The sequence below is a fragment of the Patagioenas fasciata genome, chromosome 1, assembly GCF_037038585.1.
Source record: "Patagioenas fasciata isolate bPatFas1 chromosome 1, bPatFas1.hap1, whole genome shotgun sequence".
NCBI lineage: Eukaryota > Metazoa > Chordata > Aves > Columbiformes > Columbidae > Patagioenas > Patagioenas fasciata.
Window position 1 is genome coordinate 172786110 of NC_092520.1, and position 20088 is coordinate 172806197.

General features: G+C 45.9%; 1 protein-coding gene across 4 annotated transcripts; it reads left to right on the forward strand.

Annotated features, from left to right (window-relative positions):
- Positions 1-255: 255 nt before the first annotated feature.
- Positions 256-18725, forward strand: WDR91 (WD repeat domain 91). 4 transcript variants are annotated; one of them, XM_071800574.1, is made up of 15 exons: positions 256-439; positions 2081-2260; positions 4422-4628; positions 5473-5556; positions 7590-7714; positions 9307-9484; positions 9713-9871; positions 11945-12159; positions 12609-12759; positions 14152-14246; positions 14574-14742; positions 15576-15684; positions 16535-16647; positions 17407-17604; positions 18344-18725. In XM_071800574.1, exons 1-15 carry the CDS (start codon positions 317-319, stop codon positions 18506-18508), a joined length of 2271 nt encoding a protein of 756 aa, XP_071656675.1. In that variant the 5' UTR covers positions 256-316; the 3' UTR covers positions 18509-18725. The 4 variants fall into 4 exon arrangements, with proteins under 4 accessions (XP_071656675.1, XP_071656684.1, XP_065702836.1 ...); XM_071800583.1 differs by having other exon boundaries at positions 257-439; positions 11960-12159; XM_065846764.2 differs by lacking the exons at positions 256-439; positions 2081-2260; positions 4422-4628 and having other exon boundaries at positions 5473-5599.
- The last annotated feature ends 1363 nt before the right edge of the window (positions 18726-20088 follow it).

The window sequence follows — 20088 nt, forward strand, 5'->3', positions numbered from 1 at the left end:
GGCGGACGGCCAATCGGGACACGACCAGCGCCCGCCGGCAACCAATAACGGGGTGGGAAAAACGCGGGTTGTAGGCGCCGGCGGGGAGGGGAAGTGGGGCAACGAAGAGGCGGGAAAAGGCGGGCAGGCCGTGCGCATGTGCAGCGATGGGAACTACAACTCCCGGCGTTCCTTGCGCTGGGCGGGCGCGGCAAGGCACTCTGGGAGTTGTAGTCCTGCTGGTGCTGGTCCGGACCATCGCGCTAGCGGCCGGGCAGCGCCCCCCCTCCACTCCCCGCCCGTGGGCGGGCGGAGCTGGCGGCGCCGCGGCTACCCCATGGCGGCGGCGGCGGAGCGGACGGACGAGCTGGTGCGGGAGTATCTGCTCTTCCGCGGCTTCACCGCCGCTCTTAAGCAGCTGGACGCGGAGATCAAGGCAGACCGGGAGAAGGGCTTCCGGGTAAGTGGTGGCCGCGTCCCCCTTCTTGGCGGGGTGCCCCCTGGGGAGGCCGCGGGCGCCCCTCCGCGTACCCGCTCCTAGGGCTGGGCGACGGGAGCGGGCCGGGCAGCGACGGGGCAGGTCTGGGAGCCCCCGCGCAAGCAGCTCGCCTCGGGGGCGGCCGGGGCCCTGGGGCCCGGCCGGCCGCGCAGGCGGGACCCCCCGCATCCCGGTGGTGGGGCCGCCGCTGTGTACGTACGCGCAGCCTCCCGGCGAGGCGGCTTCGCGCGGCGGAAGGGTTTCCTGCTTCGGGGGGCAGCGGAGGGGGGTGACGGGCTCCATCCCTTCCTCGAACGCTCCAGCCAGGAGCCGCAGGTCCCGCCCGCCGTCTGCCCGGCCCGTCCGAAGCCGCCCCCCGTGGCCCCTCCGTCCGAGCTGTAAACCGGCCGGAGTTCTCAGCTTCGTGCCCAGGGGAACGGGAGAGACGCGCGTACGGAGCAGCGGCAGGAGGACGTTTCCCTGCCTGTCTCTCTTCTCGGTCGTGAGATTTTTATCCAACGGCTTTACAGCTCTGCTTCTTAGTCTGGATGTTTTAAGCACCAGTGTGGAAATTGGTGCAGAGTTTGCCGGCCTCGAAAATACAGTTTCAGCCCTTTGTGCAAGCTTTGGGTTCCTGCAGCAGTAGTTCTGGGTGCTGACTGCAGTGTTTTGGGTTGTCAGATTTTTCTTTAACCAGCAGTACAACCTTTTATCATTCATAAAACATGTTGCTTTTATTTTTAATACATCAGCACTTTGTTGATGTTTAGACATCATCAAACGATTGATTTAATTGGCATAATATTGCCCAAGACAAAATTAAGACAGGACTTCTGGAGGCCTAGACTTCTGTTTCTTTTATCTGTAGGAAGCCACAGAAAGAGAGGCTGGTTGATGTTATATGACATTAACTGATGAGAAGGGAGCAAACCATGCATTTAACAACTTTGGTAGTTGAATTTTGTATTGGGTGCAGATTTTCTTTTTTCCCCCTAATGCCTGTCTTGGCCATCAGAAATCGCTGAACTAAAAGTTGATTCCCACACTACCGTTCTGCCTTACTCATATTGCAGAAATGATTTTTTTAAGAGACAGAATGACAAAAAAAAAATTGCAAACTTCTATGCCATACCTTGTTAGTAGATGAGTAGATGATGTTATTCAAGGTAAAAGTACTTCAAAAGTTGCAGTTTTCCTCTTTACATTGGCTAAATACATTTTTTTCCCTTTAGAAATAATACTGTTTTCCAGATGCTGCACTTGAGTTGTCAGCACTTAATCATATTTTTCCTGTTTCTTCATTGTCAACTGACTTCTTTTAAGAGAAGTGGAAAGTTTTGGTTACTTGCAAAAAAAACCGCACCAGCTTTGTTTAACGAAATGTGATCTTCTTGTCAAAATATGCTTGGCTATGTTCTTTCATGTTTATTTCTTATTTGAAAGGTGCTGTGGAGAGGAACAGTGCTAATACAAAATGCAGAGTGTTTCATGGCTTAGGAAAATAGCTGATGGATTGTAGTGGTTTTTGTGCAGTTAAAGCTTCTCAGCTTTAAGTTACAGAAATTCTGTTGTTCTGGCAGAGCCCTCATGTGACCGCAGTCTTGCCTGTTTTGCCCTCTTTAGGTAGATAAGATAGTGGACCAGCTGCAGCAGTTTGTTCAGAGCTACGATCTGGCTGCCCTGCGGGATTACTGGAGTTATCTGGACCGGCGCCTTTTCAGCCGTTTGGAAGATGTGTACCGACCAACAGTGAACAAGTTGAAAACCAGCTTATTCCGATACTACCTTGTCCATACTGTTCAGGTAATGTTTGATTTTTAGGGTTCTGTGTTAAAAAAGGATCCTGGTCTCTAAAATCAGAGCAATGTAATACCCATGTGAGCCTCTGGTCTGGTAGATAAGGGACAAACAATTAATGTGTTGTGTATTTGGAGTGAAGTAAGAAATTTGACGTAGACTCTCCTGACAAGCTTGTGAGCAGGACAGGGAAGCTCAGGTGGGAGGGAAATGCGGTTAAGTGGGAGCAAGATACCATAGAATAGTCTAGGTTGGAAGGGACCTTCAAAGCTCATCTAGCCCAACCCCCTGCAATGGGCAGGGACATCTTCAACTAGATCAGGTTGCTCAGAGCCCCGTCCAGCCTGGCCTGGAATGTCTCCAGGGATGGGGCATCTACCACTTCTCTGGGCAACCTGTGCCAGTGTTTTATCACCCTCATTGTAAAAAAAAAAAAAATTTTTCCTCACATCCAGCCTGAATCTTCCCTCCTTTAGTTTAAAACCATGACACCTTGTCCTATGCAACAGGCCCTGCTAAAAAGTCTGTCCCAATCTTTCTTACAGGACCGTTTTAAGTACTGAAAGGTTGCAATAAGGTCTCTCTGGAGCTTTCTCTTCTCCAGGCTGAACAACCCCAGCTCTCTCAGCCTGTCCTCATAGCAGAGCTGTTCCATCCCTCTGATCATTTTTGTGCCCTCCTCTGGCCCCTCTCCAGCAGGTCCATGTCTTTCCTGTACTGAGCGCTCCAGAGCTGGACACAGAACTCCAGGTGGAGTCTCACCAGAGTGGAGTAGAGGGGCAGAATCACCTCCCTCAACCTTCTGCCATGTTCCTTTTGATGCTGCCCAGGATACAATTGGCCTTCTGGGCTGCAAGTGCACATTGCAAGCTCATGTCCAATCTCTCATCCACCAGAACCCCCAAGACCTTCTCTGCTGTGCTGCTCTCGATTTCATACTCTTGAGATGAAGGCACGTCCCTCTCAGACAGGATGGTTGTATTGGTAGCTCAGTACTGTTCAGCTGCTGCTAATGACTTGGATACTGGGAGAGATCACAAGGTTTGTAATCACTTTCTTGTGTGGCAGAGGAGGACAAGAATAATTCTCCAAGCAATCTTGCTAAATTGAAGAAACAGGTAGAAAAAGGCCACAAGTGCCTGTGTGTAGGTAGAAGTAGTCAGCTGCTCTGATGCAGAATAAGGAACTATGGGGCAGGCAACAGCAGTGTAGGGAAGAGCTTTACTGAAGTGCTGGAGATCAACAGGCAGGATTGTCTGTGTTCCTTCCACTATAACCTGCTCGCAGGACTCAGCCAGGCCTTCCAGGCACCACAGTTCTTAAAGCATCAAGGGAGCTGGAGGGTCCGGAGGAAAAAAAGGTGACTTGAAGTTGGTGGAGTTGAGTTTTAGTTCATAAGAGATGGGAGAAGTGGGCTTCAAGTTTGTACAAGATAATGTGGGAGAGAAAATGAGTGCATGTTTTTTGTTTGCTTTGAATAGAACACAAAATAATGAGCTTAAAATGGAGGAAATATTATCTTGTTGAAACCCTAGGAAAGTCAATGGAATACAATACATAGGGAGGGCTTTGGCAAACAGCATAGACAGGAATTCATGTTTCATTTCTTACCATTTAGAAGCAATGTTTCTCCCTTGTTTCCATTCCCTGACAGAAAATATTAAATGATGGGTGTTGGAGGAGACAAAATCAATGCACATTCCTGGAAGCATGTTTTTTCATGTTTTTCATGTTTTGTTTTGCCCTGTGCTTACCTTGAGGTGTGACCGTCCTGTCTGACTGATGTATCAAATGGAAACCTTTTCAGGCTACATCTGCTGTAAACTTGAGTAATTTGAAATACACTTTAGTCCTGTGTATAAATGCTCACATCTTACATCAATGCACAAACTATACTGGTTTAGCTAGAAAACAGTGTAAGTGATCAGTTTGATTTGCCTCAGCCTTTGAACACGACTGGTGACTAGAAAGAAGGTCAGATTAAGCGCATTAGTGAGCTTCTCCTAATGTGTTTAAAACTCTCTTGTTGCTACATGAATCTGTTAACTAACCACTTGCTCTGTTGGGTGGTGAAAGTAGTTGTCAGTGTGTTCATAATGCAGAACCTGTGTTCCCATGCGGTGGCATGAATGGAAGCGTGAGCCTTGTTCTTCTTGCTGTTTTTCAGAGCGGCCGCAATGACAAGGCGCAGGAGTTTTTCCTCAAGCAGGCCTCCGAGCTCCAGAACCAGGTGGAGTGGAAGGATTGGTTTGTCCTGCCCTTCCTCCCCGCCCCAGACTCCAACCCCACCTTCGCCACCTATTTCTCGCGCCAGTGGGCAGATACATTTATTGTGTCTCTGCACAACTTCCTGAGTGTCTTGTTTCAGTGCATGCATATCCTTTTTTGCAACTAATAGTTAAATCTCTCTTGGCCTGGTGTTACGCTATTAGCACTGGTGCCAAGAACATATTAATAGTATTACAGAACATGTTGCTTTCAGGTGATTGTTTAGAGCCAAGACTTAATAGGAAGCTGGTGTTTACTAGAGGATGTTGCAATAGTTATTGTTCAATTACCTGATTATATGCTATATTCCCTGAGCACAAACAATTGTGGTTGTTGCTAATGCTGAACTCATCCCTATGCTAGTGACTACAAACCTTGTGCACATCTCATTGTGAAATGCTTTTCCTCTTTGCTTGGCACAGTGCAACACAGGCCTTCAACCTTGGGTCATAATCCATAACTGAACTAGCATCTCCTGTTAGAACCTTCCCTGGGTACCTAAGTCCACAAAATTGTCTAATGACAGCTCACTGTAATAGGGCAGTTTGGTTCAGAAAGAACAGCTCTTGTCCCACGCTACCAAGTTCTGACCTTGTTTGTTTACACTGCAGCTGGAATACAGCTTATCTTGAACTGTTTCTTCAGTGTACACTAAGGCATTAACATGATCTGTCTTGTCTTCCACTTCTGATATGTAAAAAGGAAGAATTTAAAAATCCTTGCAAAGCCCGAGTGTGAAGTAGTTCATGCAACAGTACAGTATGAAGAAAGTACAAAGTTAGCTTGTGTAGCTACAATATTTCTAGTCTTCTGGCGTTGCACTTCTTGCTGGTAGTTTGGACTGGACAACTTTGCTGTCTTACAGGCAAACAGCCAGTGTGAAACACTGACTTTCAGTACTCAACCAGGTGCACACAATTTCTTGCCTTGGTTTTCTTTAACATTCCTCACCAGTTCCAGTCATTTTGAACTTTGAAGCTGAATGCCTCAGGAGCAGTCTCATACAAGAAGAAAATGAATCGTTGCGGCATAAGGTCAGAACTGAAGTCACTCTTTAGTTGCTGACTGCATGAGATCGTAAGTTTTGTAAAATTGGTTCCACCCATTCAAGAAAGTTCTAACTGTTCAGTGCAGTTATTCCAAGACAGATTCTTGTATGAGTGCTTTGTTATTTTGGTGTAACTTTCAACTGTCTCCATCAGACTTAGAGTTGTGGTCATATTGTGAAATGTCTGTTTAGGGTATTACTGTTCCTCTCCCTATGCTATTGGAGAGGTGGCTGGACACTGTGCAAACTCCTTTCCTGCTGTGCTGTGAAGTCAAGACAAGCTGAAACTAGTGGCAGGATAAGGGTATATGTGGCTGACCTTGCATGGAAACTTGTGAATAGTGTTCAGTTGTTTCCAGATTTTATCTGGTGGAGCAATAGAAAGGGGCAATAACTTCTGTCAAAGAGACAAAACCTGTTACTTCTGAAATGGCCACTTAACCATGGTTGCAGTGCACTTAAAGCAATTTAGATCAACTAATGGAAATGTTATGAATGTCTGTTTCCCAAATAATGACCTTACAGTAGACTGTAAGAAGGGCTTACCAGTTCAGACAGAATGTTGCCCAGCTCCATGTCTTGTTTTTGACAGTAGCATCAGCAGATAACACAGGCTGATTCTTTTGCAGTGTAATTTCCTATTAGATATGGGAAATCTACAGTTGAAGAACTTTCAAAACTGCAGATCACATGGGATGATCATGTATGAGCAGAAAGCCTTGTTCATGTAAGCAGGGCTCTAGTTTCACTTCGTCTGCCATACCAAGTAAGATCTTTCTTTGTATGAAAACTTCAGTAAAATAAGTTTTGTGCTTTACCTCCTGTGTTACAAAACACGTATTTTGTGCTTCCTGTTTCAACTGTTTTGGTAGCTGATCAACACTGTTCTAAAAATGTTGAAGTAAAACAGAATAATTTATTTCAAAAAGGAGGCTTTTTGGTGGGAGAAAAGTGAGGTTTGTCACTGTACTGTATGGAGTCAGTGGATCAGGTAAACTTTGACAGGAGGGTTCTACAAAGGTGGTCAGTGAATTGGCACAGCAGGATAAGATATGTTTTGAAATAGAGCTCTTTTTTGTTTGTGGTATGTTGATTGCTATAACTTAGAGTTTGCATAAGCATTCTCTGGCAAATAGGCAGAGGTAAAAACCAGACTTTTCTTTTTGGAGAAATGCTCAGGTCAGAAAAGAAAGCAGCTACCTATAGAATACAGGTTTAAATAAAAATGGTGTAAATAAATACTGAATTCGATGCTAGCTGAAACCAAGTAGTGATTCTGCATTCACTGTTGAAACAATGCAAATATGTGAATAACAAGCTGGATTTCTAAAGCTCCTTTTTCTTGTAATTTCTTTCCTTAAATACAATCATAAAAGGAAAAAGGAGAATTATTTCTGAAAAACAAATTTACAGAAACAGCAAAGCCTGAGGATCGCTTTATGGGAACAAGAGTCACAGGTGTAAACCACAGAAAGCTGCTTCTTGATGTTCCTCTCTGCTGAGAGGAAAATATCTCTCCGTCATGTGGAGATAAATCTCACTGCCATGCTTGGGAGGGAGCTGGGCAAGGTGTGGAGCTGGGTTTCAGAACGACCTGGTGGCGTTGCCCTCCATGCACCCTGCTAGCTCTCCAAGCCCTTGGCTGTGGGAAGATGATGACCTCCTGGACTCGGTGCCCATATATCACTGCTGCAGTCATGCGTGTTGCCCTGGCCTTGAACCGCCAGTGTGGGGAGGCTGATCAGCTCTGCCCTGGCTGCCTCTCACCTCCTAGCACTGTTCCTGTCCCTGAGCAACAGCCCAAGGAGAGAAGAGAAGGGTTTTAAGTAGGCTTGTTTCATTTGTGTTAAGTATTGATTGTTTCGATTACTTGGACTAGCGTGGTGGTCAGCCAGTCGGAGCGGCTTTCTTCCCTCCCCACCCTTCCAGGGCTGTTGAAATAAAAGGACTAAACAGCAAGTGGGAAGGAGGTTTATATCAGTGACCTTCTGTTTACTTGGCTCTCCTCTCTCCTTGTAGCTGTTTGCTTTGCAGGCTGAGTCCTCCCGCATGAAGAAAGAGGAACTGGAGGTGGAACAAGCGGTTGTGCATCATAAGTTGCCTGCGTATGTGGCCAACATGGATCGACTTGGGGACTCTGAGCTGTGAGTGCCTGCTGGGGATAGGTTCTGCTGCTTTTGTTGGGTCAGGGAGGCTCCTAAAGGGTCATTTCCTTGTTCCCTGCCCTGGGAGTCAATGCAGAAAGACATCCAGGCAGAAACCCTGGTGAACTAAGTGGATTTAATGGGGGAATTCATGACTTCCTGCAATTAAACTGTTCTGTGGCTACATCTATTGTATTCCTATCTGTGGAAATCAGGCAACATATACAGTGATAAACCGTGTTTAATTGTTTTTTTAAACTCTTACTTTTCCCCCAGTACACAGTCATGTAAAGCAAGTCTATGTGTTTGAATTTATTGTGTTATTGAGAATTTTTTTTTTCTTTGCTTTAAAAGGATATGAAAGCAAATGTAGCTTAGCCACAAGGTATTAATAACACTGCTGGGGCTTTGACTTTCCCATGTTGTTCTTCCACTCCTATTCAGACAGGAGGAAGATGGTTCAAATGCTGCTGGCAGTGACAAATAGAAGTTGTAGCAGAGACAACATACAAAGTCTTTGTTTTAGTCTAAAAAATGCCTGATTAAATAGACCTAAGTGTATGATGAACTATCTTGATAACTGCTCTGCACTTGTTGCACAGGACAGGCTATGGAGTTTGAGTTTTCTTTTTTTCTTTCTTTTGACTACTCTGTGGAAAGTCTCACACACGGGGGTGGGGATGCGAGGGATGGGAAGATTTATTCCCATGTTTGTTGTTGTCCGTTTATACTAGGAAAGCTTGCCTTAGAAGTGTCATTTCTTCTGTGTGCAACTTGTCTCTTAGTCTGGCGACCAGTTTTGGTTGCTTTTTCCTTGTCTTTGCTCAACCCAAGGCCTGGCTTTGGTAGAACAGTTCCTTCCTAGAAGAAAGGATAGACACAGTGAAAGTGATTGTATTCCCCTTCCCCTGGGTGCTGCTCTGCTCTCAGAGGAAGCTGCAGCAGAGTGAGGTCAGACATTTATGTTCTGGGAAGCAGCTGCTGCTCTTGATGTTGTGGGCTCAGAAGGGAGGTGTGTGTAATCACAGCAATGGACCTAAACTTCCTTATTTTCTGTGGGCCCAGTTTTGTAGATATTGAGGACCTGTGTTTTAAAATTGCTGAACATGACTTGCTAAATATCTAAGTGTGTTCAGTGAAACACTGGATACTGAATACCTCTTGATTTAGGTCTGGTTTATGCCTTAAATTGGGAATCCTGGCTGGATAGGGTCTTTGAAAATCTGGATTCCCCTGCCTTTCCCTTAGGGTCTTTGTAAACTAAGCAAATAGAGTGGAAGGGGTTTGAGGTGGCCCTACAGGGGATTCAGCACCAGCTGGGCCTGCCATCTCAGTGGCATCTCTGATAAGTGAGCTTTGGTTACAATAATAATAATGATCTGCTTCAGGCACTAACAAGCTGTTTTAAAACATTTTTTTAATGTGTAGTGGTCCATCAGCTTGGAAAGGAACATCTGTCCTCCTGTGGTTCATACTGCTGGCACTTTGCTTGTTGGGTGGTCTTTGATCAGGTTGTTTGACTGCACATTCATAATTGTGTTTGGTGGGGTTTTGTGTGTGTGTGTGTTTGTTGTTTTGTTTTGATTTTTTAGTGATATGACCTGCAGCCAGAGGAGTACTGCACATTCTCTTCAGTCCCGGGGAGGCTTTCTGTCCTCTTTTCTCTCTCAGAGTAAAAAGGGCCCTTCCAGACCAGCCCATCCAAGTGGGGCTTCTCCAACGCAGACTGGCAGTATGCTGCTAGGGAAGAAAGAACCAACAAATCACCAGGTAATTCTCAGACGTGTTTGGACGGTGTTCACTATCCACGGAATTAACTTGTACAGCACTTCTCCAGGCTTTTGCTTCCACCTGAAAAATGCAGCACAAGAACAGCTGCTGTTTTCTGGGGGCTTGTGGAGCCCTTGTGGGTCCTTGGTTTCTTTGCCTCCTCTTTTGCTCTTTGTCCTGCAGCCTAGCACAAACGTAAATTTGCCAGATCATTCCTCTGCCTTCCAGAGCGCCAAAGCAAAAGAAGGAGCAGTGAGCTGTAAGGATGGGAAGAGCCACTTCAGTGGGTTAGTAGCAGGCGAATCAAGTTCCCTGCAGCAGCGGCAGAAGCGCTTGCAAGAGCACGGGAAGGAAAGGAAGGAACTGCTGTCGAAAGGGACCTTTCAGGTACTGGGCAACACTGCCAGGCTGGGAAGCGGAGGGCTGATATTTCTGTAGTTTTTTTGTGCTAGGTGGTAAAACAAGCACAAGTGTTCCCATTAAGCTTCCAAACTGCTACTCAGATCTAACTGTATCAAAGGTTAATCTCTGTAGTTAATCAATGCCTTCCACACTCAGTTTACTTCTGTGTCCCTAGAAGGGAATTGGTATTGATGTTTCAAATGGAAGAAGAGTTGTCTTTTGTGATGATCTGTTCAACAGCTTGGTCCTGGGGAGGGTATGTTTCATCCATCTTAATGGTCATGTTAAAATACTGCGTTATAATCTCCTTTTCGTAGTGGCAGTGGGCTTAAGTCGTCTGTCCCACCCAAGTGATTTATCCTGATTTGCAGTGTCTTTGGGACAGATAAAAATGGATGGAAAGTTTTCCTGGATAGGTGTGGAAGTATCCTTCATAGCAACATCTGTTTTTGGAGTTTTTTTGGTGCTGTATGTTGCAGTTTTGCCTGGGGGTGTGCCCTGCTTTCTAATCTAATGAAATAATAAGACTGTGTTCTGGATTTTAACCACTGAAAGTCAGCAGACTACATCTGTTCACATGTGTATTGTCTGGCTTTCAGCAGCCCTGTGATCAGAGGATACAGAGCCCAGGAGGAATGATGTCAGCATCTCAGCCATGTTTATTTTGGCTGTATGAGATGCTGCCTTGTGGTAGCAACAGTGCTGAGGGACTGTTGCCTGTCAGCCTGTACGTGTAGCTATTCTGTGTGTGGGAACACTGCTTTAAAGAGGAGATGTTTCTCCACCACTGAGCATTCAAGACTCTGTGAGACCTTTTTTCTTTATGGCTTATCTACAACACTTTAATTAAACGGTGGCCAGAAAATTGCAAAGCCCAGATTCCTGATAAGAATCCTTTGACTTTGCTTTTCCTGTGATGTTCCAGGTTAAGACAGTGTTTTCCTGGCTTGGTAAAAGTTGCCTCTGATGTTATAGGGGAAGCTGATACCATTTAGCTTTCTGTTGTTCAGTGCATGTAAGCAAAATAGAAACTGAAAGGCAGCACTGTTTCTGAATGCCATTTCTGGTCGTTATCTCCCCTCATTAGCTAACACAGAGGCATTCTTGGATTTATTTCCCAGTCTTTTCCAGCCTTGCGATTTCAGATGATTTGATTATGCAGTGTTTGACCCATTGCTCAAGATGTGAAGCTGCTATAAATAAAGGAAGATGTGTTAGGGAACAGGAGTTTATAATCATCAACACCAATACCATTTTGGGGCACTTTGTCTTCAGAGCATGGTTTAGCAGAGGAATGCTTGCAGATGTTTTACTGGCTTATGTGCCATATCTGCTTCTTGTTCAGCTTCTGGTGGCAAGGGAAAACTAAGCTGCTTTCGAACCCTTCTGTGTGCTGCAGTGCAGATCTTGTCTCATTCAGGTACCTTCACCTCCTAAAACTCTATTTGTATTGTCTGCCCTGTCAAACTGAGCTGAATTGGACTCATGGACTCGTGTCAACTCTGTTGTTGTCATCAGTCAGTTGGCTGCAGTGGTTGTCCCAGCACACACAGACTGAATCTCTGGTAGACAAGGATAATCCATCCATTGGGGATCGCCATCCAACAAGAATATTTGTGCAGGTTTACTGAACTGCATATTATAAAGATTTAACTCGTATTGCTGAATGCAAGAATTCCTTGAAATATGGTGATTTGCCTGTGAATCTCTTCTAATGGCATCAAAATGGGCCTCTGGTATCAGCTGAGATATGCCTAGCAGAGGTGTTGTGATTCCTTTAATTCTTACAGGAAAGTGTATGGCTGGGCACGTGGAGCGTGATATAAAGGACTCTACAGTCAAGAAGGCCATATTAAATGGTGCAGTTGTGCAACACACTATCCCTGTGTTCAGAGGGTCCCTGGAAGAAGGGGCATTGAGCTGACAATGCTTCTGTTTGAGTGCAACTTCTCTCTTTCTTTTTCTTTTTTTTTTTCTTTTTTTATTTTTCACCTCCCAGGAGGCTGGGGTGGCTGAAGAGCTTGATCTGGAGCTGCTGCTTCCTTGTATTTCTCACAGGATTTCTTCCTTCAGGGCCCAAGTGCTGAGAAGAAAACAGATGTTAGCACCGCTGAGACAGAACCGTGCTCAGAGCTGAATGCTGAGCAAGCAGAGACTTCAACCAAAATGCCTGCCAGCAGTGCAGAACCTGTGGGAGTCCGACAGGAGCAGCCTTTCATCGTCCTGAGCCAGGAGGAGTATGGGGAGCACCATTCATCCATCATGTACTGCAGGTAGGGGACTGGCAGAAGATGGCTTTCTCATAGAAGCCTCTCTAGAGGACCAGCTGTGTCTGGCCTTCTTCTCCCAGCCTCTGTTCTGTCCAGCACATTGTGCATGTACTCTCAGTTGTAGGGCAGTCGAGTTGCTGTGACTGAAAATAGCCTGTAGCTTATGCAGTGAGGATGGACAGAGATTTTTGTAATTGAGAGATACCATCTGGGGAAGAAACTCCCTGGGTAAGCAGGATGGCATTGCTTGAGGGCATTATGCTTTGCATGTGGAGCTTGGTATGCTTCCTTGTGCCAGTTATTGTGGACTGAACAGGAAACGGTGCAAGGAGGCTCTGATTCCTGCAGAAGTAATTGGTGTGTGGCCATGAGACCAAGGATTACTGGGGTATCTACCTGTATCTAAGAACTTTAAGGAGAAAAATATCCAATTAGTTTTCTTCTACACATAGGGTTGATTGTTCTGGACGGCGAGTGGCCAGCTTGGATGTCGATGGGGTCATCAAAGTCTGGTCTTTTAACCCCATAATGCAAACTAAAGCTTCATCCATTTCCAAATCTCCATTGCTGTCTCTGGAATGGGCAACCAAGCGTGATAGGCTGGTGAGTAGCCTGTGTGTGGAGACCCAAGAGTCATGGCAGATGATTTGGGGCTGTGTTGCTACTTCTAGACAGCTGCATTGTGGATAAGATCAGGCCAACAGTTAGTTTCCGCTTTAGTAGGACATGGGGAACTGAAGCCTGTAGGGTCTAAGAAAAGCTAGAGTGGGAAATATGCTCTTTATATCGAGCAAGGAATTCACCACTGGTTGCTCCAAGACAGAAGTTCCCAAGCTGCAGTGTGGTTACAGCTGCAGGATAGGATCAGCTCCTTTAAGAGAAGTATCTCTCTGGGCAGAGCAGGCAGCCCATTGCAAAGGCAGGCAGAGACAGCCTGGTACAACAGCCCATGGGAGCTCAGCAGCAGGGAGTTGTGGGGCTTTATTCCCACCTTTTCTGCTTGTGTGGGTGTGAGAAAAGCTCTGTGGTTGGTATTATACTGATGCCTTATGAGTTGGAGGTTGATGTGTGCATAAGGAGCTTCGGGCTTGTTTAAATATGAGTACAGTTTTAATGTTTCCTGTAGCACTTTAGCTCTGTTGCTAGAGAGGAGCCTTAAATTGTATGCATTCTTCTGAGTCCTAGAACTGTTGCTAGTGTTTCACACCCTCCCTTGGCAAAGAGAGAGGGCTGTGTGAGAAGGCAGGCCTGCAACCAAGGGAATATTGTTTGCATTCTGGCACTGATGTTGTGTTGTTGCTGCCCCCAAAATTGCACCTGTGAAGAGCTGGTGCTGCAGCTTGTCTCTTTCTTTCCTTTTACTCTTAGAAAGGAAGTTGTCCATGCAGTTATTCTGATGTTTCTTCTGCTTTGTTGAGTTTTTCTGCTTGCTGATAGATTCTTCTTTCAGAAGTATATGGAGATTCAGCAGCAAATCAGGCTCTGAAGTGAGAAGGATCTGACTTGCTTAATTTTCTTTGATGCATCCCTCCATGGTTTTAATTTTGATTTAAATTGTAGCACCACTGATAAAGCATGTGTGAGCCCTCCTGAATTATTTCCTTCTCTCTTGGATGAAAGGAGTTGGCTTCTACTTGTTTTTTTTTTTCTTAAACTTAGATTGTTAGTTCTGCATTACTCTTTCCTTGCTCCCCTAGATATTGAGACTCCACATATGTTTTGCATTCTATAATGTTGAGCCATAATCTAGAAAGTGGCTTTTATTCCACCTTGGTGCCTATCAGATCGTTTTCTCACTGCGAAGCAGCTTCTGTGAGTGTAGGGTAGTTGTACTCAGCATGATATGCACAGAAAGACAGGATGTGCCTTAATGGGCTGATGCTTAATACAAATGCATAAATAGGAAAAAAAAAACACTTTGTGGTGTTGGTGGTGGTTGGACAGCATCACTGTACTCACTTGCACTCCTTCCATTTCCTCCTTGTTGGTTTCAAGCTGTTGCTTGGCAGTGGAGTCGGGACGGTTCGTCTTTATGACACAGAAGCGAAGAAGAATCTCTGTGAAATCAGCATTGATGAAGACATGCCCAGGTAATACTGTGTGTTTTTTTTTTTTTTTTGTATATATAACTATAAATGTTGGTTTTGACTGTGAAAAGGTAGGTGAACTCTCAGTATTCCTGCTGCTTTTGTTCAACTACAGGACTATTCAGCCTTCATCCAGAGGGTGGTCCATGTCTGAGCAGCGTAAAACTGGTCAGTTAAACAGGAGACTCTCAAATTTTGTCTAAGCACACAGATCCTGCCCTCGCTTATAGTCCACCCTGTCTTGCAGTGTCTTAACAGGAGAGCTTGTGGTCAAGTGTTGCACTTGAAGCAGCTGCTAGAGAGAGGCAATTCAAACTGTTTGTTTTTCAGGATCCTCTCGCTTGCCTGCAGCCCAAGTGGTGCCTCCTTTGTCTGTTCTGCGGCAGCCCAGAGCCCCATTTCCCACATGGACTACTCAGCTGTCAGCTCTGGGGGCAAAAGCATGAACCAAGTTCCTGGGAAGCTGCTAATGTGGGACACTAAAACGATGAAGCAGCAGGTACTTACTGGGTTTCTTTCTCAGTCTGCTAGCTGAGAAATGAGTGTTTTCTGTTTTAATGTGTAGCAACCCTCTTTCTAAATTATGCTGACTTTCTTTTCAGTACCTTTGTATTTTCCCCCCTTCCTCCTTTCACCTTTATCATATGCAGGATAAAAATGTTCTAAGTAGCTGCTGCATTTGGGTGGGGATTTTTTTGTTCTGTTGATAGTTTGTTTGTGGGTGTTTGGTGTTTTGTTGTGTGTGGTTTTTTTTGGTTTTTTTTTTTTTTTTTGAGGGATTCTTCAGAATAGTCTGTAGCCTTGTTTCTATCCTGCCTGCACAGTTTGTGACTGGAAATCTCCCAAGTGGATTGAATGATGCTTTGCTCAGGCTTTCTTCAGTTGAGCTATATTGAAGGGATTTCTTTGCTGCTGTTTCCTGTGCCCTCCCTGTTTTTAAGTGATATGCTTCTTTCAGAGACTTCATCTCCTGTTATTTTCTCTATTGTTTCCTTTTAGATGGGTCAGCTTCTGGCAGGGAGTCCTTGTCTTATCCCTTGTCCTTAAGAAATGCTGTCCCTGATGTGTAGGAGAAAGCAACATACTCAAGCTAATGCCTGCCAGAAGCTGGTTTTGCAGCCCTGAGGCCAGGGCTGAGAAAGCTGTGGCTTGGCTGAGGTGAATTGTTGGTTTAGTGTCCCAGTAAAATGCAGCTGCCAACCTTGAAGTCTGTAGTCATGAGAGGTGTAGGGCTCTGAAGTGGAGGAATTCTTGCTACTAGATAAAGTTTTTCCTCACTCCTCAGCACCCCCAGCTCTGTTTCTCAGCATTAATGCAGACTTTCCCTTCCAGCTGCAGTTCTCCCTGGAGCCTGAACCCATTGCCATTAACTGCACAGCCTTCAACCACAACGGCAACTTGCTGGTCACTGGTGCTGCAGATGGGGTTGTTCGTCTCTTTGGTATGTTGAAATTAAGCAGTGAGGTGGCCCCTTGGTGTCCCCAGCTAGCTGCCCCTAGCACCCTTCTGCCAGCAGTGAGGCAGCCGTGGGACATGCCTGAACATCAAAATGGAAACTGTTTTCTCTCCTTCACAATAGCTCTCAGAAGTGAGTTGACGTAAACTTTCCCTGAGGGACATTGGTTGGAAACCCTGGTAATGCTGCTGGATTTATTGTTTCCCTCTTGCTGAGGAGCAGATTTAACTTGCCCTTGAGCCATGTGGTCTTGGCTGTGCTGTATAGCAGTACCACTGCCAAAGGCTGAGTCTTGAGGAAAGGAATTGATATTCTGCTTTCCAGTTGAAGGCAAGGGCTTCATATCAGTCCTCCTTCCCTGAGCAATTCCTGTTTCTCAGGTTTTCTCCTCTTCAGCCTGGCCTTGCAATAAAGGCAGTTTGGGCTTCCCTTCTGTGTGAATGAAAGATCTGTTTCTGGCCCAGGCACTGAGCTGAAGCCAGCAGTCCCAGGTCTGTGGGAGGACAGAGCTGGCAGCAGCTGTGAGGGTAGACAAGGGGAGGAGAAGTAGAAGAAAGGTGGCAGTGGGGCTTGGATGCAGAATGCCTGCAGTTGGCAGTGAGCATGTGAGCAGCCCTGTAAAGCTGGAGGAAGAGGTGACTAGTTACAGTCAGTGATTTTTGTGGGCAGTGTAAAAGCCACATGTTGGAGAATAAGCATGGTGTGCTGGGATTGGATTGGGCTCCCCAGGCTGGTTTAGAGGGCTGGGACAGAGACCTCATTGAATGTAAAGGGCCTCTCTCTCTTCATCTCAGCTCTGTGTATGGGTAGTGTTCAGTACTGGTTCTCCCCTCAGATATGCAGCAGCATGAGTGCGCCATGAGCTGGAAGGCACATGATGGGGAAGTCTACTCCGTTGAGTTCAGCTATGATGAGAACACAGTCTACAGCATAGGCGAGGATGGCAAGGTAGGCTCTGGGTGACCTTCTACTGCTCAGTTGGCAGCAAGATCCCTTCTGGAGTCCTCCATATAGTGGGGAATAGCAGTAAAAATACCCTCAGAGTCTGGAGGATCTGCAGGTGGCTAACTGTAACCTTACGTGTGCAGCACTACCCTGGTGTATGCAGTCTCTGCAGAGACAGTGGCTAGAAAGTGTATTAGCAGCTGGAGCTGTCTCAGACCTTGTCTGCAAATCTTACTGTTGGTGACATCTGCTTCCTAGAAAAGCCATGTGAAAATGACCTTTTTATGCCCTTGAAATCACATTTGAAATCTCTGATTCACCAGGGAGTAAGTCCTTGACCATTTTGCATAAAATTCCTTGCCAGGAGCTCCCTGTTGCTTATAATACAGGCTTCAGTTTCTGCAGTTCCACAGTCTTCAGCAGTAGAGAGGTGTGGCTTAGGGAGGGAGGCTACCTGAATGTGTGGGTCCTTGGCTGATGAGAGTTAAGTGAATTCCCACCAGGATCCTGCATGCAATGTGGAAGGACACTTAGGCAGCAGTGCTCATGGAAGGTAGGGCATATGTTTACCTGGATAGCAGGCACTGTTAGTAGCCTTTGCAGTCTGTGTTTTATAAACATAGCCACTGAGATGTAAATGTCAAAATGCCATATTCAATTTGTGAGGAATAGCCACTTTACTTAAAAACAAGGAATGTCTCCTCTACTTTCATTCCAGTCAGTTTAACTGTTCATTTTTGTCATCTGTTTTTCTTCTTCTAGTTTATTCAGTGGAATATTCACAAAAGTGGCTTGAAGGTGTCTGAATACAATCTTCCCAGTGAAGCTACAGGTCCTTTTGTTCTGTCTGGATACAGCGGCTACAAGCAAGTCCAGTTTCCACGAGGAAGGCTTTTTGCTTTTGACTCTGAGGGCAACTATATGTTGACATGTTCTTCTACTGGAGGAGTAATTTTTAAGGTAAGTCTGAGAAGTGATGGGAAGTACTCCTACGCATCCATACAAGCTCTTGTTACAAGTCTGCAACATCAGCCAGTGGAAGTTCTCAAGCAGTACCTACCATTCCCTGCCCTGTGAAAACTGATGCTTAGTTTCATACAGTGTGCATTTTAGCCATGTGTGGTATTAAGCAAGTGTTAGAACCTTCTACAAGCATTTGGCCCTGTGTATGATGCTAGAGTATGTGTGTTCATTGTTCTTAAAGCTTAGCTGCAGCAGTTTTCCTTAGTGCCCAAGTCCCTAGGACAAAGTTGGTGTTTTTGTTTTGTTTTTTTTTTTTCTTAATACATTGATGCATGTCAGTTCAATGCAAAATGTGCGATTGTTGACTGATGCTCATCTTTAATCTGCCTTGTGTGCTTGCTGATGTTATGTTAGTCCCAGCCAGATTCTCTCCTCTTACTGTATACTGAAAGGAAATGAGGAGTAAGGCTGAATGGTTCCAAGTACTCAAAGTTCTGTGCTGCAGTAACAAGTGGTTACTGACCACATGCTTCTTGCCTGCCTCGTCTTGAGTCAATGCCCATCAGTATAAGTCATTGCAAGGCAGAGGAGATGAAATTTTTACTGATTTTCTGCTTACTTATGTATGTGTGCTGATGGGGAAATGGAGTCTGTAGCAAGGCTTTGGCTTTGCCTGTGGGTGCACTGGCCCTACCACAGAAACGTATCTCCTTAAAATCTTATGCTTTCCTTTTAGTTAAATGGTGAGGACAAGGTTCTGGAGAGCTGCCTTTCCCTGGGAGGACACCGAGCTCCTGTTGTCACAGTGGACTGGAGCACAGCAATGGACTGCGGGACCTGCCTCACTGCCTCTATGGATGGGAAGATTAAATTAACAACCTTACTGGCTCAAAAGTCTTAATCTGGACAGTGGTGAAGGGAAAGAGCAAGAGACTTGATGAACAGTGTTAACTCCACGGGAGCAAACTGCATGGGAGAGAATGCAAACTGTAGTCCCTCTTCACAATGTATATTTGCCTCTTGACAAAAATTAAATATATTTGCCAAACTGTGCAATAGAATGCCGATATGGGACCAGCTCAGTGGGAGCACTGAAAAATAAATTTTCACTGACCCATTGTGGCAGCTGGACTTCCTTCATTAGGGAGTCTTGACAAGCACAGGGCTAGAAGGCTACTGAGATGATGTGTGGGGTTCTACAGCAGAAAGTGAGGCTGGAGGAGGCATGCACAGTGCATGGTGACGAGATGGCTCAAAGTGGAAAGGCTGTTGTGAAACTAGAGTATTTTTTTCAGTATAACACTTGTGCTTGCTTTCTTTTATTTTCACTAAAAGAAAATACTCCCATACACTTGATTCCTGTTCCTGTGAAACATGGAGGGTGGCTGAGGCAGGGATGTGCCCAGAGAGGCTTCTGTGGGGAGAAGAGACCCATGTGCACCCTTTCAGTGGGTGCTTCCAGCACCGACACTCGCACACTGCGGGGAACCAGTGCAAGGACATGCAGGAATGGACAGAATTGCATTCGGTCAGATGGGCCAGAACCGTTCTGGTGCTGTCTAGTGCTCTCTGTCACTGGAGCTGTCTCTCTCCCTGCACAGCCCCAACATCAGGGCAAGTGCTGTGCTCAGCTGTTGCAGAGGGGTTGAGCGGACTGCTAAGCAGCCAGATTGCATCTGCCTACACATCACCACAGAAGTTACTGCTGCTTATGTCCTTGGCCTTTATGGGGAGTTCACAGGACTGTTCCTGGGTGGAGGTCCCATTCCCAGTTATGTGAAGAGTGGGTGCTGTTTCCATTTTGAAGATACATTTGGTATCTTCTAAAGGCTGTTTTTTTTTTTAGAGCCCAGAGATCCCTTAACATTCACCTTTTGGCCACCTGGGCACACTGCTGGCTCATGTTCAGCCAGCTGTCAATCAACACCCCCAAGACATTTTCCACCGCCACTCTTCCCTGAGCCTGTAGAGCTGCCTGGGGTTGTTGTGACCCAAGCGCAGGACCTGGCACTTGGCCTTGTTGATCCTCATGCAGTTGGCCTCAGCCCAACGGTCCAGCCGATCCAGATCCCTCTGTAGAGCCTTCCTACCCTTCAGCAAACCAACACTCCCACCCAACTTGGTGTCATCTGCAGACTTACTAAGGGTACATTCAAGCCCCTTGTCCAGATGATTGATAAAAGACATTAAACAGAACTGGCCCCAATACTGAGCCCTGGGGAACACCGCTCATAACCAGCTGCCAGCTGGATTTGATTCCGTTCACCACAACTCTTTGGGCCCGGCCCTCCAGCCAGTTCTTTATCCATTGCGGAGTACACCCGTGCAGGCCGTGAGCTGCCAGCTTCTCCAGGAGATTGCTGTGGGATACGGTGTCAAAGGCCTTACTGAAGTCTAAGTACACAACATCCACAGCCTTTCCTTCATCTACCAAGTGGGTCACCTCGTTGTAGAAGGAGTTCAGATTGATCAAACAGGACC